The sequence below is a fragment of the Eleutherodactylus coqui genome, chromosome 8 (genome assembly GCF_035609145.1).
Source record: "Eleutherodactylus coqui strain aEleCoq1 chromosome 8, aEleCoq1.hap1, whole genome shotgun sequence".
NCBI lineage: Eukaryota > Metazoa > Chordata > Amphibia > Anura > Eleutherodactylidae > Eleutherodactylus > Eleutherodactylus coqui.
The window spans coordinates 170,517,737-170,535,064 of NC_089844.1; the positions used below are offsets into that span (position 1 = coordinate 170,517,737).

Consider the following 17,328-nt stretch of genomic DNA (forward strand, 5'->3'; position numbering starts at 1 on the left):
GTCAGAGGAAGGCTGTGGGTAATATGTGGGTATCAGTTGTGGTAAAAAGGGGAGCTTGTCAGAGGCTGGATAGCTCAGTAGGTAGAGACGCCGCCTGTAGAACTAGAGCTCCTGGGTTTGAGTCCCAACACAGAAGCTTCTGACAGTGTTTCTGAGGGCAATGGCCTTAAGAAACACTAATATTCTTGAGTTTGCATGCAGGTTTTCTATGGGGTTTAAGTCACTTCTAGTGCACCCATGCTTGGTTGCAGGAATAGTGGGAGAGCCTGTTGTGGCCATTGTGTTTTATCTATATAGAGTTGTCATCTTTAATTCTAATCCAACCTGTTATGATAATGAGATGAGGTCCTGAGAAGTTCTCTACAGAACAAAAAGTGTCAATTACGCTTAGTTGTCAGTGTGAGACCTGCAGGAATTTAAGATTTTATTAAAAATAGATTGTGGCATCAAAAATTAAGAAAAATAAATCTTAAAAACACGGCTAACATAAAAATCCTACTTATGCAAGAGATCATCTTCTGATGACACATAGGTGGCACATTACTTTTTAAAGGCCCTGAAATCCAGAAGATGTGATCCTGTAAGGCATGCCTTTGGGCTTGTGACTGTAATGGCCCATTTCCACATCACGACTATCACTCAAAATTCATTCAAACAAAAATATTTTAGCAATAATCGTTCAGTGTAAGGCCTCTGTCACACAGGCGACAGCGATATCGCCGCTACAAAATCGATTTGTTCCTGATTTTGTAGCGTTAGCAATGCGATTTATAAGCCCTAGCTGTGCCCCCCCCCCCCCAAAAAAAAACAAACAAACAAAGGAATACTTACCTAGCAGGCTCGGTCCTGTGGAGCTCTGCCACACATGTCCTGCAATCCTCAGCCGGCCATAGAAGATCACTTCCTTGTTGTGGGATGCATAAATCCAGTCTCCAGGAAGCAATAGCTCTGATTTGGTTCTTCAGCCGCTGCTCAGCCAATCAATGCAGCGCTGGATGAACCAATCACAGCCATCTATTTGGTTCATCCTGCGCCCCATTGGTTGGCTGAGCAGTGCTCAAGAACCAATCAGAGTTATCTCTTCCTGGAGGTGGGATTTTTGAATCCTGCAACCAGGAAGTGATCTTCTGTGGGTGAATGAGGTCTGCAGGACGTGTGGCAGAGCTCTGGAATGCAGCAGAAAGGCCTTGACTGAGCCTGCTAGGTAAGTAACCTTTTTGGGGGGGGAGGTAAGTGGGGCGGGCTGAAAATGCAGCTAGGGCTTATTTTCAAATGTTAAAGTCATACCACATGAAAACCACAATTTTGTGCTTTGGATACAACAAAAACGAAGGCTGGATAGCGGAACATGGGCTACAAAAGAAAAAAAAAGAAAGTAGCGACACTATACAGTTTGCCAAGATTTATTTGGTTGCATCAGAGAAAACATATCTAATGTGAAGGAAGCCGTTGCACAATTTTGTCAGCCGTGTGAAAGCTGCCTAAATATAATGAAAAAATTGCTCACTATGTGTTCATGATTGTTCATCGCTGACTTTCAGTAAGCAAAAAAACTATTGCTGGCTTCTTGTTGCATGTAAACGCTCCCCGCTTCACATAGAAGGTGAAGCAGTAAGAACCCAGTGATCCAGCGAGAAGTCTTTCAGTCTAAACGCTCTGCCTGAATGATGAAGACAATGTGGTGACGGTAGCACTCATGCAGTTCTTTAAACAACTGTTGGCCCGTGCAAAAATGCCATTAAGCTGTAGAAGATAAACATTTCCCTGGGACTGAACATCTGCCAGAAAGCAAAGTTTAAACTTGAATCTTGGGGAGCGGCCAGAGTAGCTTCCACCTCTGTATACATTACTATGCGCTGCAGGAGAAGTATAACCCTCCATAGATCAACCTCCGCAGCTCGTTCTTCGCTGTGACAAAAGCGGCCAAAAAAAGCCTGAAAGTTCTTAGAAAGGAGAACAAACTTCAATCTAATGATGGGAATGAGAGCAAAATAGAAAAAACAGGAAATGGTGCAGAACATCTTTCTTTCAGTTTCAGCAGGTCTGCTGTAGGAGACGGAGAAGAAGGAGCGAGACGTTCTAGAAGCCATTGAGGAAAAACTGGAGGACAAGAACCTCAGGACCGACTTAAAGACGAGTAAGAACCAGAATATCTTGTAAGAATACAGCCAGCTGTAGAGATTCCACTAGAACAGGAAACAATGTAACAAACTATCCAGGCAGCGCAGCTGCAGATGTAGCAGAGCCGGATTAGTCACTTCACTTTTTAGGCATATATAACTCTCTGACTACAACTAATGTAGCAGTTGTCACCCACAGTCCCATGTAACACTGCAGATAACACAGTGATATCTCTGAGGACAGATAATGCAGTAGATGTGACCCACAGTTTAATGTGATTGTTCTCAGCAAGAGAAACCAAGTAATCTTGTAGATATGCTACCTTTTAATGACTGACAAGAAACATGATGCTATAGGGAGCTTTCAAAGCTACTCAGGATTCTTCTTCAGGCATAAAGAAAGATCCGGATATATATACACATACATGCATCCGACAAGGCACAGACACAGTGTGATTAATTTGCACTTAAAAGAATACCATAATAGGACAAGTAGAGAAATAAATAGTTAAATACTCCACTGATAAAGATGTGAAGGTTTTATGGTCCCTGAATTGGAGTTAGGGGGTCACCAGGCCAGAGTGTTATCTGTGTTATAGATTTCTCATACTTCCCATTCATGCGTGAATACTCTTGAAGAATTTATCCCTCTAAGTGTCAAAAGTTGTTAGAAATTTTTACTCCCAAATTCTTCTATGGCTTTGTGAATTGAAATGGCCTTTTAATACGATGACTTTCATGTATTCTATGTTGTGTTCATGACTAGAAAAGGGCTCGGCCGCAGGTAATTCTGTCTTTCTCTAATTATGTGGCGATGAGATCTCATCCTTGCTTTCAGTTTTTGTCCTGTTTCCCCGATATAAAGCCCCCCAACAGGACATTTACTGCACAGGATCAGGTACACAACATTGGACGAGGAACATGTGAATGTCCCTGGGATCTTATAGTCCTGCTGTGTGTTGGGGATTTGCAGAACCCCGAGTTAATTGGAAAGCTCGCTATACCATAATGTATTTTTGTTAGCCATTAAAAGGTATCAACTCTACAAGATTACTTGGTTTCTCTTGCTGAGGACAATCACATTTTGCTCTACTGCAGTCCCATGTAACACCACAGATACTGCAGTGATAACTCTCTGAACACAGATAACGTAGTAGATGTGACCTGCAGTCCCATGTAACACCACAGATAACATGATGGACTTGCAGTACCGGTGAGCGAGCCTTTGTACAGCTTAGGGCTCCTTCACACTGGTGATATGCGATTTATGGCCCGATATTGCACTTGCCACCATGTGATAGCCCGTGGATGCGAGGCATTTTCATGTGGAAACAGACTTGCATCACTTCAGAGATGCAGGGACCCTCTGGCACAGCTGTCACAGCCGCTGCAGAGGATAGCCGAGTTCTGCCATTGTGAATGTGTATGAACCTATTCAAAAGAACAGGGTTCATATTTGCACAAGATGCATGCATCTCGCAATGCACAATCAGTTCTATTCACTGTGCATTGTGTGTGCAAAGCGCTTTGCAAAAACATGTGTGACGCCGGCCTGATGTTCTCTTCTCTGTATCTCAGTGAGTGGTTATACATCCCAGGAGACAACCAAGATGGAAGACCAAGGAGCAGCAGCCGGAGGTGAGCAGCAGGCGGGAGGCTCCTTATACTCAGTATAACCCAATATGGGAGTAAGTGTGGGAAACACAAACCTAATGAGAATATATATACTTGTCCCATGTTGACAGCGGTGGAGCTGTGGACACTGCAGTCTCCCGGGGCTCCAGCAGGTCTCCCACACAGATTTCTTATTTTATCTGCTAACTTATCAGCCAACTTTTACAGATTTATTAGAAAACCAGAAGAAATTTTTTAATCTATTTGTACATGGTACGTCCCCCTACATTATCCCAATTCAACCTGAAACTATTCTCCTAAACTCCTCTGTGCTGCTGTTGACCTGTGCTCACTGCATTACTAATCTGTTTGTATGTTACGTTCTCCTGCCTAAATGAAACTTTGCTTTTTTTAGTCATTTCTGCCATTCACCTCCCCCAATAGCATCTTATCGGGAATTCACAGTGGGATACAGCTGATACTATTGTTTCAGCTGCATCCACCTCCCTGAAGACAGGCGGGGTATGAAGAACACAGCTGTCCAGCTGCGTTCTTCGTGCTTAGCTCGGAGCGCTTGGCTGTATAACAGCCGAGCTCTCCGAGCAGAGAACAGCTGGATGCAGAAGACTTGCCTTCTGCATCCCCCGCTTGGAGCGCAAGGTGATCGATCAACATTTGAGTGATCACCTTGCGCTGTAAATGGACACAACAATTATCACTCAAAAGTCACTCAAAAGACATCTTTTGAGCGATAATCGTTGTGTCTAAATAGGCCGTAATGCGGTAACCTCTATCCTTATCTTTGCTGTTCGCTTTAGAACCTATTTCCAAAGCCCACGTCTAGTGCATTCTATTCACATCAGCCCCTCTTTCCTATCCTTGACCATGCACAGTTCTCACATGCACTCTTTACTTTCTCACTAAACCTCAAACCCCCTAATGCCACAGAGAAACATCACAGCCGCTCTGATAAATCTCCTAACCACCTGATCACCCTCGCTATCCTGCTGCTACTCGCAGCAGGGGATATTTCTCCCAATCCTAGTCCACCATCCACTGCTCCTAACTATTACCACCTACCTGCCTCACGTAGACACCCTTTAAGCTCAACTACCAGCCCATGCATAACCTCCCCAGACTCCTTTAAATGTGCTCTCTATGTTTTTTTTTACTGCTAAATCTCTAAATCTGCCAGCTCTCACAGAAATGTGAAAACTGCAGTCTGACACGGCCTTCCCTGCTGCAATTTCTTACAATGGCCTGCAGTTCTCCCATACCACAAGACTGGAAAACAGGCGTCACGGAGGAGTAGGTGCTCCTCTCTCCCTGTACACTCACTCACTTTCCCATTGTTTGAGGTACATACACTATGACTTTTCCATCCACTGTCCATGCTAGTAGCAGTTATCTACCACTCCCCAGGTCCTCCCCACCTGTTTCTGGATCACTTTGCCACCTGGCTCCCTCACTTCCTATCCTGTGAAATCTCGACCCTCATGTAAGGTGATTGCAGCATCCCCACAAATGACCCCATCTGCCTCTCTACTTCTATCGCTCACCTCCTCTGGATCAAGTGGCACCCTCCCCCTCCCATGACCCAAGCCATCTGATGCAGACCGTGCAACCATGGCTCACGCCTAAGATACACTTCATTCAGCGGTGCTCTAGCTGTGCTGAACGGCTGTGGAGAAAATTGCTGCGCTCAGAACCTACAACCTTACCCTCCACCATGCCAAGCAAGTCTACTTCACCTCTCTCGTCTCCTTACTATATCACAACACTAAACAACTCTTTCACAATTTGCACTCCCTTCTCAGCCTAAACTGCAGCCCCCGATGACAGATCTCAGTGCTGAAGAGCTAGCTACTTCAAAAAAGTTGATTATACCTACCCAATAATCGGGTTTTCAGGAGTCTCCACGACAGCACCACCTGAGCTAGTGTGTTCCTGTCCAACCAGGAGGAGGCTGAGAGCTTAAAAGCTCCCCCCTCTCCCACCTTCCCCAGTGACTTCTAACGAATTGCCGGGGTAGGAGCTTAACTTAAGAATCCTTACCTAACTGGCATTTTATGTGTTTCTTCTTAATTGGAAATTACATTTCAAAAATTTTCTCTTTTTACATTTTTTTTTAGGGGAGGGGGGGGGGGCGAATATACGTCGTGGAGACTCCTGAAAACCCGATTATCGGGTAGGTATAATCAACCTTTTCCCAGTCGTCTCCATGACAGCACCACCTGGGACATACCAACTAAAAATTCTAGCGTGGGATTGCTGCCGAGAGGACCTTACGGCCAAAGGTCATGTCCTCGTCTAGCTGCACTTTTACCCTATAATGTTTAACAAAAGTGCGCGGCTTCTTCCAAACTGCGGCCTTACATATGTGTTCAACGGACGCTGAACTATGCTCGGCCCATGAAGAAGCTACTGCCTTTGTGGAGTGGGCTTTAAGTTACGAGGGGGCTTCTTTATTTAGTGCCTTATAAGTTTCTGTAAATTGCCTAAATGAAACTTTTTTTTTTTAGTCATTTCTGCCATTCTGCCTGGGTTTATCAAAAACGAGGGGATCAGTACATTCTGGGCTTTATGGAAAGGTGACACCAGTTTAGGCATAAATGCTGGGTCTAATTTAAACACTAGCTTTGTGTCGGTGATCTTAAGAAAGGGGTGGCAAATAGATAGGGCCTGCAGTTCACTAACCTGCCTTGCCGAGATAATGGCCACTAGGAAGGCTGTTTTTATTGTTAGCATTCTTATTGGAAGTGACTCAATCGGCTCTGATGACATGGTCCTCAGGACCCAATTTAGGTTCCAGTTGGGAAATATTATTTGTGAGCCTGGGTCACAACCTGTCTGTTGCTGCCATGAATCTGCTGATGCAGCTAATCTCTGACAGCTTGGTGTCAAACAGGGCACTAAGGGCTGCTATCTGATCCCTCAAAGTGCTTGGGGAGAGGCCCATATTCAGGCCTTCCTGCAAGAATTCTAAGATTGAGGGGATGTCTAGGGAGGAACCCTGGGATTCCCTCTCCTGCTCCCATAAGATATACTTTCTCCAGACCTTCTGGTAGATATTAGTTGTTCTTTTCCTACTAGACATTAGGGTCTGTATTACTCTTTCGCAGAACCCCTTCCCCCTTAGTATGGATTCCTCAAAATCTAAGCTGCTAGGTGAAGTCTGTTTATGTTTGGGTAGTTTAGAGGGCCCTGCGTCAGTAGGTCCACCTGGGCAGGGAAGATGACTGGGTTCTGGATACTTAGATTTTTTAGAAGTCCGAACCAGCTCCTCCTCAGCCAGAAAGGAGCTACTAGGTTCAGAGTGCATTTCTGGGATCTGAAGTATTGTAGGACCCTCGGGATTAGAGGTATTGGAGGAAAGACATAAACGAGTCTTTTGCCCCAGTTTTGATTTAGTACGTCCACTGCTGTTGGCTGGTCCCCTGGTCTGAGGGAGAAGTTCTTCAGTTTGAGGTTCTCTCCTGTTGAGAATAGATCTAATTGTGGGGCTCCCCACTTGTCCGTCAGGAACTTGAAAACCTCCTGAGAGAGGGACCACTCTCCCGGGTCTATGCGTCTTTTGCTGAGGAAGTCCGCCCTCTGATTTACGATTCCTTTTAAATGTGTTGTCGAGACAGACAGGACTCGAGCCTCTGCCTAGCAGAAGATCCTCTGTGAGATGACCTGTAGGGCTGAAGACCTTGTTCTTCCTTGGTGTCGAATATGGGCTACCGCCGTAGTATTGTCCGACAGAATCCTTAGGTGGTGATTGCATACTGAGTCCCCTAGCTGTTGAAGGGCGTCCCACACTGCCCGGAGTTCCGTGTAGTTTGACGACTGGTTTCTTATTCCCGGGGGCCAAGGACCCTTAGAAACTGATCTCCTACAAGCGCCCCCCCCCCCCCAAGGCACTTGCATGGCATTGTTGTGACGCATGTGGCCAGATTCTGCACCCAGTGAATTCCAGTTAGCAGGTTCACAGATGAGGTCCACCAGTGCAGGGATATCTTAATCGAATTTTCTATGCGCATCCTTGTCCCTAGAGAGGACTGTCTTCTGTCCCAGGCTGAAAGGACTGCATTCTGTAAGGGTCTGGTATGTGCTTGAGCCCATGCTACTCCTGGGATGCAAGATGTCAGGCTCCTTAAGAAGGACATGGCCTCCCGTATTGTACATGACCATCTCCCCGAAAACTTCTGGACCAGCTATTGAATTTTCCGCACCTTTGACTCGGGGAGAAAGGAGCATTGGGTCTCTGAATTGAGCATGATTCCCAGGAATACTTTCTGTTTGCTAGGAATTAAGGCTGGATTTCTTACAGTTTACTATCCACCCTAGAAACTGAGTCAGGTTGAGGACCGTCGCCAGATGTTCCACTAAAAGCTCTGTGGTTTCTGCTATTATCAGGATGTTGTCTAGGTAAGGCACTATTGAGATTGACCTTTGCCTTAGGTAGGCTACTACCTCTGCCATGATCTTTGTAAAGATTCGGGCCCTGATGAAAACCCGAAAGGAAGACATCTGAACTGGAGGTGACCTGTTCTTCTGCCCATGTTTAGCACGAATCTCAGGAACTTCTGGGACTCCCTGTGGATCAGCACGTGGAAATATGCGTCCTTTCGGTCTATGGACACCATATATGCCCCCTTTGGTATCACTGTTGAGGAAATTGACTCCATCTTGAACTTCCGATACCTGATGTAGCTGTTCAGGGGTTTTAGATTGATGATCATGTGTGACTTCCCGCAGGGTTCACTTATCAAGAAGAGTCTGGAGTAGTGGCCCCGGGTTTCTTCGTTCGGTGGTACAAAAGATACTGCTTGTAGATGTAGTAAGTCCCGAACTCCTTGTTGGAGTAGGCACAATTGTTGTGCCGAGCCCCCGTGGTTACAAATTTTCTTTTGGGGAGGGACACCAGTTCTATTTGGTATCCCTGCTGCAGAACCTCGGGGATCCATGAGCTCTCGCAGATTGAGGCCCATCTGTCCGCAAAGTTCCCCAGCCTCGCCCTGACTGGGATGGCATCAGGGTTTTTGCTTGGCCGGGTCCCCCTGATGGGGGGTAGAGAGGAAATTCCTGCCCTTACCCCCCTTAAGGTAACTCCATCTGCCCGTCTTGCCCTTGCCCCTATACAACTCACAATGCTGTGTTGGGGCCCGAAAAAAGGTTTTCCCTTTTTGCTGTTTTTCCTCCGGAAAACCCCTCTTTCTGTTGGCTGACTTTTTGAGAATCCTGTCGAGGTCTGGGCCGAAAAGGAATTGTCCATAGAACGGGAGCGAGCACAACTTATTTTTTGAGGCTAGGTCGCCTGACCAGGATTTTAGCCACAAAACCCTTCTGGCAGATTTTGAGAATCGGGAAAGAGTTTAGGATCTGCTCTCTTGGGGTCTTTTGGATATATGGAGCTCCAGTTGCTCCAACCACACTCCTAAAGTCCTGGCCACGCAAGTGGCTGCTAACCCGTGCCTATGGGTGCTAGCTGCTGCTTCCCAGGACCTCCTCAGGAGACCTTCAGTTTTCCGGTCCATCGGGTCTCTCAGCTGTGTGGCATCCTCGAAGGGCAGTGTTGTTCTCTTTGCCACCTTGGCCACTGGGACGTCGACCCTGGGTATTTCTTCCCAATTTGCGCACATCTCTTCTTCAAATGGGTAGCGTCCCTTACTTAACACCCCTGGTGGAAAAGGATCCAACATCGGATTTTTTCCATTCTTCTGGATTAATTTAGATATATTACTATGCACCGAAAAGGTATGCCTGCACCTCTCTCCTAATCAACCGAAGATCTCGTCTTGGATGGTGCGTGGCTCCCTGGGCTCCCCCATCTTGAGGGTGGCTCTCGCTGATTTTATGAGCTCCGCTAAATCTTCCTGGTGAAACAGGTATTTCTTGTAGTCTTCCTCGTCCTAGGATTCCTCCAGAGCTGGCTCTTCCAGTTCTGACCAGATCGAACGCTTTTCGGAGTCCGAATATCTTTCCGGACTATACAGCCTCTTGTGGCGCCTGGACCTGGAAGCCCCTGTCGGCGGCACTGTCTGTGATGTCAGAGCTGATCGTACCTCCTCCTTAACCAGCTTCCTGGCGTCCTCTAGGAAACTACCCGATTCCTCCTTAACTAGCTTGGCCACGCATGCCTTGCATAGAGGCCTATCATATGTGGCCAGTAGCCTTCTTCCATACTCTGCGCATTTTTTAAGCTTTGTTCTGGGAGGGGCGTCTTTTTTATCCCCCTGGCAGACAGAGGTATGCGGGTAAGTATGCAATATCCCTGGTAACACACAGTGGACCTCTGCATTATTTTTTGCCCCACGGGCTACTTACGACCCCTGCTGTGGCTGACAACTCAGCGATGTCCAGTGCTGGAGTACTCATTTAAAAATTGGCACTGCAGTCACCCTGGAGCAATTAAGCCAGCTATAGCAATGGCTTACCTTGTCCTGTAGTCTTCTCTCAGATTACTTTTTATTTTTTTTTATTTTGGCGCCCTCCTCACATCCCAGGACACCGCGCGTAAGGGAGCCAGAGAGCGCCGTGCCCGGACCCATGCCAGCAGCAGAACCAGGGAGCTCGTGCCACCGGATGGAGGAGGAAGCCGAGGCCCCCATTTTGAACCCCCCATGGGCTGCCGTGTGAGGAATCTGACCTGGGGGAACCACACCATGTGGTGTCCCAGGAGACAATCCTCAGGAAGGGAGGACAGGCTGCAGGTGGGAGAGCTTTTAACCTCTCAGTGTGTTCCTGTCAAACCAGGAGGAGGCTATCTTAGGTGGTGCTGTCGTGGAGACGACTGGGAAAAGAACTTTTCACTGAGGCAGACGACGTCTATATGACTATTATATAAGAACCCTTCACAGTTATAGACAAATAAAATACTTTATTAAACATGATTAAAACAATTACCAGGCCAACAAAAACAGACTAACAAAAAAAAAACATATATCCCTCACAGCTCACTGTATCGATTGGAGCCAGACAGGTCACTGTCCGTAGAGGGGTATTGCTCAAAGGCTTACCCCTTACAGAGTTTATTATGACAAACCAAAGTCAATTGAGACCTTCAGACTGGATTTAACCAAATAAAATAGTTGGCATACTGCATACACAGTATCTCTGTTTGTAATAAGGGGAAGTCTGATAGATTACTAAATTCTTTCTGATTTAAGAACTGTCAGTAAGAAAACAGAAATGAAATAATATTCTGTTGAAAGGTGTGAGGTGGTCAGGCTGGCAAGAAGACTTGCCTGAATGATCCAACTAAGCTAGTTCTAGGTTCCCACTAAAGCAGAGTACTTCAAAAAGAAAGTCAACTACATACGGCAGGAAATAATTTTCCAATCCCAGACCAAGCATGACCATAGTCTCGTCAGTACTGCATCTAGCTCCTGCTCATTCTCCGTACTCAGACCAACGACAGATTGCTCTCCTCTAGCAACCCTCTTCCCTCACACCTCCTTCGGTCCACCTCCCCGGTGGTTATCTCCCGTCACACTATATTTAACCTCTCTCTGACCTCTGGCATTTTCCCCTCCTCATTCAAACACGCTATCATATCCCCACTGCTAAAGAAGCTGACTCTTGACTCGACCAATGCTGCCAACTACCGACCCATCTCGAATCTTTCCTTCATCTTCAAACTATTAGAATCCCTGGTTTACTCCCGCCTTATAAGCTATCTATCAAACAAAACCTCTCTTCTTGACCCCCTACAGTCCAGCCTCCACCCTCTACACTTGACAGAAACTACCCTTACAAAAGCGTTAAGCTACCTCCTGAGGACAAAATCGAGGGATGACTACTCCCTACTGATCATCCTCGATCTCTTTGCAGCATTTGACGTTGTTGACCACAAACTCCTCCTCAGTATGCTTTGCTGCATTGGACTAAAGGACACTGTTCTCTCCTAGTTCTACCTGACAGCTCCTTCAGTGCCTCCTTTGCTGTTGGGGTCCCCAAGGGCGTGCTCCTCTACTCTTCTCCATCTACACAGTCCCTATTGGACAAACCATCAGGAGATTTGGCTTTCAGTAGCATCTCTATGCCGAAGACATCCAGTTATACACCTCCTTCCATGGCATCACAGCAACATTCCTCCAGAACACCACTGGCTGTCTGTCCGCTGTCTCTAACACTATGTTTTGTCTCTTCAGAAAACTGAACCTCTCTAAAACTGATCTACTGGTGTTTCTGCCCTCTACTAACTGACCTCATCCTGACACCTCCATCTCAGCGTATGGCATCATCATAACTCCTAGAAATCACGCCCGCTGTCTTGAGGTTATACCCCCAATATCCAATCTCTCACCCGAACATGTCAACTGCACATCAAGAACGTCACCAGAATTCGCCCCTTTATCACCATGGACATGCTAAAAATGCTTACTGTTGCCCTCATCCACTCGACTAGATTATTGCAATTCGCTACTGATTGGCCTCCTCTGCACCAGACTCTCCCCCCCCCCCCTCCAATCCATCCACACACTTCTTCAATTGGCACCAGCTCTGTAGACTCCCTCCATACATGTGAATGGTCATTCCTCCAACAGCTATTTCCCACCCCTATAAACAGGAACGCTCAGTTCGGCTGAGTGTTCATGTGTTTTCAATAAGCAGAGGAGACTTATGCCCCATTTAGACGGGACAAAGGTCGGGCAAACGATGCTCGACACTGTTCCCGCATCACACACACTCCCATGCCATGTGAGGAGATTTTGACATAAAATCAACTCGCATTTGCAGGGAATTCACATGTTGGCAAGTGCAATATCAGGCCGGAATTCACAGCCTGATATCGCACTTGCCGTCAGACGTTAGCCTTAGATTGAGGCTGCTTAAGAGAGGACATGTATGATAGAAAACCCGTCTCATGTTGTATGTTCTGATTACAGATGAGAATCATTTTGTGGATGAACATCGTACTGAGCTGATACAGCGGGTGACTCTGGTGTCTCCAATACTAGATGACCTCCTTCAGCTGCGATTGCTGACATGTGAAGCATATAACAAGGTGCGCCGTATACAGACCAGTGAGGACCAGATGCGAGAGCTCTATGATTATGTTAATTCTTGGGGAAGTAAAGACAAGGATAAGTTCCTGCAATCTCTGATAAAACATAACTCACCGCTCATCAGGGATCTGGAAGGAAGCTAAAGCCTAATGGAGGTGGCCGGGATTCCTGAGAAGAGAGCGAGCTCCTGGGACCAGTGCTTGTAGCTATATGGAGTGGGCTGCATCATACGGCACCCGATACAATACGGCTCCTCACCAGCAGATTCCTCTGTAACTAGATTTATATGTGCAAACAAAAGAAAATTACATTTCCTGCACTGAGTTTATTGCTGGTTTTGTTTCCTTTTCCGTGTATGAGAAGAAATCCTCAGTAGCGTCACACAGGTGTCTGCAGGAAGACCTTTACTCCTTTAAGCAATGAGAAAATGAATTACATTTTTTTAATAACTCTGTGTAGTAGAACAGCGAGGCTGCTACGCTCCCAAACGCCCCTGTGGCCACTCCGTTCCCCAGTGCATAGCGTCTCATTGCATCAGGTATAATACTGAGATGCCCCTGTGCCCGCTCCGTTCCCCAGTGCATAGTGTCTTATTGCATCAGGTATAATACTGCGACGCCCTTGTGCCCGCTCCGTTCCCCAGTGCATAGTGTCTCATTGTATCAGGTATAATACTGCGATGCCCCTGTGCCCGCTCCGCTCCCCGATGCATAGTGTCTCATTGTATCAGGTATAATACTGAGATGCCCCTGTGCCCGCTCCGCTCTCTGATGCATAATGATGCATAGAAGATAAAAGACAGCACATAAAAATACAGCTATTACACACAGAAATGCCAGCATTAATACACAACTAACATCTACAGATCTGTGCCCAGAATAGTGTGGAGGGCTGCTGTACTCATTAGCCCTAGTCAGCTGTGCAGCTGAAGACGGATTCTCCTTAGTAACGGTCAGGAGCTGCATAGCTGTATAGGATAAGTGCAGCTCTACAGCAGAAATCTAGAAATTAACCCCTTCAAGCCCCAGGGTGTAAATTTACGTCATGGAAGTGCGCGGTTTACATGGAGCGGGATAGGCTACATGGTAGGTAACGGATGTCTTTCTCAGCTGACACCCACGATCACTGTGAATGCTGATTGCAGTTGTTAACCCTTTAAATGCCACTGTCAATTTTGACAGAGGCATTTAAATGCCCTGATCGGTATTCCGGGGTCCCAAGCAGGAGATCCCGAGGGGCCATTTGGTTGCCATGGCACCCTGGGGCTTTCTGAAGTCTGCCTGTCAGAACGCAGTATAGTGTAAAGGCCTATTTAGACACAATGAGAATCGCTCAAAGCCGTGTTTTGAGTGATTCTTGTTCTGTCTAAATGCAGGGACATCGTGCAGTTTTCGTCCCGCTCCGTCTGCATAGCTCTATAGTAGCTAATTAGTATCTTCACTGTAAGGATTCTGTATCTCTAAAATATAAGCTTTATTGAAATAATATTAAAATTCCTTTCAAGAAACCTGACATACAACTCACAATGGAGCTATTGGAAGAAAATAAGGGGGACCTGGCTGCAATCTTCAGTAGTGTATAATTCTGTATAATCCCCTCTCTGCATTCATGATCGATGCCACCTAAACGATGGGGCACTGTTCGTTTTGCTCGGTCCCCAACCACACTGTATCTAGATTCCAATGGTTCTGATAATTAATTCTAAATGATCCTATAAGGTGAATGTCCCACTTTAAAGTCAATATCTACTGGATTTAAAATATCCAGTTAAAGACATGAGTTCCAAGTTTTAGGTTCAACGCGTTTCCACTACACAAAAGTAGTTTCATCAGAAACCTTATCAATTAGACCGTGGATCATGATAACCACCTATTCAGACATGGCTAGATAGCTCTCTCTGCCGTATAAATTCTTGGGACAGGCTACATAGTCTAATAATGAGTGCTGCCTCAAATATTAGATCAGGCTAGGTAGATTAATACTATCTGCCGGGCCTACTGATAGAGAGAGGAGCACAGTTAAGTGCTATAAGATTGAAACGTAGCCTCCCCCAAGCCCCATCAGGAACAAAACAAAAAAATGGTAGCAGCACTAGCCTCAGTGGTAGGCTAGCAGCTAATGACTTGTGCACTGCTGGGTCAGATCTTATAAGGTAGAAGTCCCACTAACATCTGGGAGTGAGTACATCCTGAGCCAGACAGATTTCAGTATCATGGGAAGTCCCCCTTCGGGGGGCTGAACCTACCCTTTTAGCAACCCAAATTCCAGATACGTCCCCGTAAGGAACAGCCAGTAATAGTAATTACCCCTGCTAGTGAGAATATCTTTGCCGGGACAATTATTGGGGGTCAATATCTCTGCCGAGGCAATTATTGGGGGTCACTATTACTGCTAGGACAATTGTGGAGCGGGGGGGGGGGGGGGTGTGTCACTATTACTGCTGGGGCAACCATTGTGTGATACTGTCTGCCGAGCTGATGTATCTAAGCCGATCCTGTGTGATACATACGTACCACATAGGATCTGCTTAGATATGGCAGTTCAGCAGACATATCACCCATGATTGGCTTATAGATGCCTGCTGTGCAGGGGTATCTAAGACGATCTGGTGGTGCAGGGGTATCTGAGACGATCCGGCATAGATACCTCTCTGCTGTGCAGAGGTATCTAAGCCCATCCGGCTTAGATACCTCTGTACATCTTAGATATCTCTGCAGAGCGGACATATCTAAGCCGGTTCTGCTTAGATACCTCTGCACAGCTGACCGGCTTAGATACGTCTGCTCTGCACAGCGGACGTATCTAAGCCGGAGAGGCTTAGATACCTCTGCAAAGTGGATGTATCTAAGCGGACCGGCCAAGATACCTCTGCACAGCCGGACCGGCTTACATACCTCTACAGAACCCTCTGCCTGCTCCCGTCGGCGCTCCTGCACTGGTACTGTCCAGGCCACAGCTGTCACTCACCCCCAGCGTGGTCTTGTCGGTGCTCCTGCGATGCCACTGTCACCTGCGCTGTGCTGTGCTGTGAGTCCTCCTGCTGCTGAGCCGTACAGCACCACTTTACAGCTGTAACATAGAAGCATTTACAGCTAATAATGTAAGCCTAACAGGAAAACTAACCCTAACCGTCCAGGCCAGCCAAAAATCAATACAGCCAATAGGGAGCTAAGGGCGTGACAGGGGCGTTCCTTTGTGGCATCAAGGTACAACAGTACCAACCACATGAATTAGGAGGTATGGGGACCCCGAACATTAAAAGATACTTTGCTGCTGCTATACTAGACCCGATCAAACAGTGGTGGGTGGCTCCAACGCAGAAAAAAATGGGCCTGATATCCCATACTGGGTTGAATCCCCCCCCCTCTGCCAAACGCCTTCCTGAGCTTAAAAATATCGACATACATATAGAAGCAACTGGTCTCCAAGTCTCCCGAGTTGGTTCTGGCCTCGGTCCTCCTCCTGCGTTTCCTTTCTTATTTAGTTGCAAGCTTTGATTTTTTGGTTTGGGAAACAGCACGCATTTTAAAAAAATCGGAGACCTCTTTAGAGGCAACGCCCTGATGGACTTTCCCAGACTAAGCCAACCGTTCCAGCTACCAAGCAAAAAAGGTTTTGCCCACCTGAGGTTGAGATATGCCTTACAGTCTCTAGATGTGCTTAACCCCTTGAGTGGCACGCCCGGAAATTTTCCGGGACGAGCTCCACTGCCCATAGCGATATAGCCCGGAAGATTTCCGGGCTATGTATCACTATGGGAGCTGCAGAGCACACTGCCACAAGCTGGGGCAGTGTGCTCTGCTTGCACAGTCCCTCATAAAACAGTTCAGGTGTTACCATGCAGGGCGGCGCAGGGTCCCGCGGTCGGCACGCGCCGTTCCGGTGTCGGCTCCGGCGCCCGGGAGCTCTGGAGTCGGGGCTCTCCCGGCGGTGTGGGGCAGCCAGTGTGCGGCGGTGTGGGCGTGTCCGCCCGTAGGGTGCCGCCCACACTCCTCCCTTTCTTATGCAGCAGTGGGGAAGTCGGCTCCTCCCACTCTCCACCCCTGGGCGGAGTCTTTCAGTTATAAGGCTGGCAGTGACCTGAGCTCACTGCCAGTTAGTTGGTTCTGTTAGCCACTAGTTAGTCTGTCTGCAGCCTGTCTCAGCAGCTCCTAGTTTGCTAGTCAGCTTCCTCCAGCCTGTCTTTGCTCAGCCTTTGTTCTGTTGGTCTGTTCCACCTGCCTCTTCTGTCGGCACTCTGTCCCCCGTTAGTTAGTTCCATCTAGGTAGTCGCCAGGTCCCTAGCCAGAGCAGGGACTGCCGCCCAGTTGTCTGCCTGGGGTTAGCCAGGGCAGAGGCAAGTAGGCAGGGACAGTGGGGTGCGGGAAGTTCAGGGCACCCCACCTGGCGCTCGGGGGGCAGAGTGCCGTAACATCAGGACTTTGAAAAACAGAAGCTGGAAGATATTGCCAATCTGCCGGCAATCTCCCGCTTCTGAATTCAAACTCCCGCACTAGTTTGTTTACAGGTTGCCATAGAGACCATCGGCTTGTCAGAAGCAAGTTGATGGTCTCTGTGGCAGGGAGAGCTGGTGCTTGGCTGTGAGAGGACAGCCAGGC

At 47.3% G+C, this 17,328-nt stretch overlaps 1 protein-coding gene across 1 annotated transcript; it reads left to right on the top strand.

The window, feature by feature from the left end:
• The first annotated feature begins 1,803 nt into the window (after positions 1–1,803).
• Positions 1,804–13,053, top strand: LOC136577166 (apoptosis-associated speck-like protein containing a CARD). The gene is made up of 3 exons (XM_066576948.1): positions 1,804–2,137; positions 3,699–3,758; positions 12,611–13,053. Coding segments are annotated over exons 1-3 (324 nt in total). The 5' UTR covers positions 1,804–2,136; the 3' UTR covers positions 12,874–13,053.
• Positions 13,054–17,328: the final 4,275 nt, after the last annotated feature.

Excerpts from the sequence above, each read along its gene's own strand:
- LOC136577166 (XM_066576948.1), top strand. Across the intron at positions 3,759-12,610 it reads CCAAGGAGCAGCAGCCGGAG|ATGAGAATCATTTTGTGGAT; the intron begins GTGAGCAGCAGG and ends TTCTGATTACAG.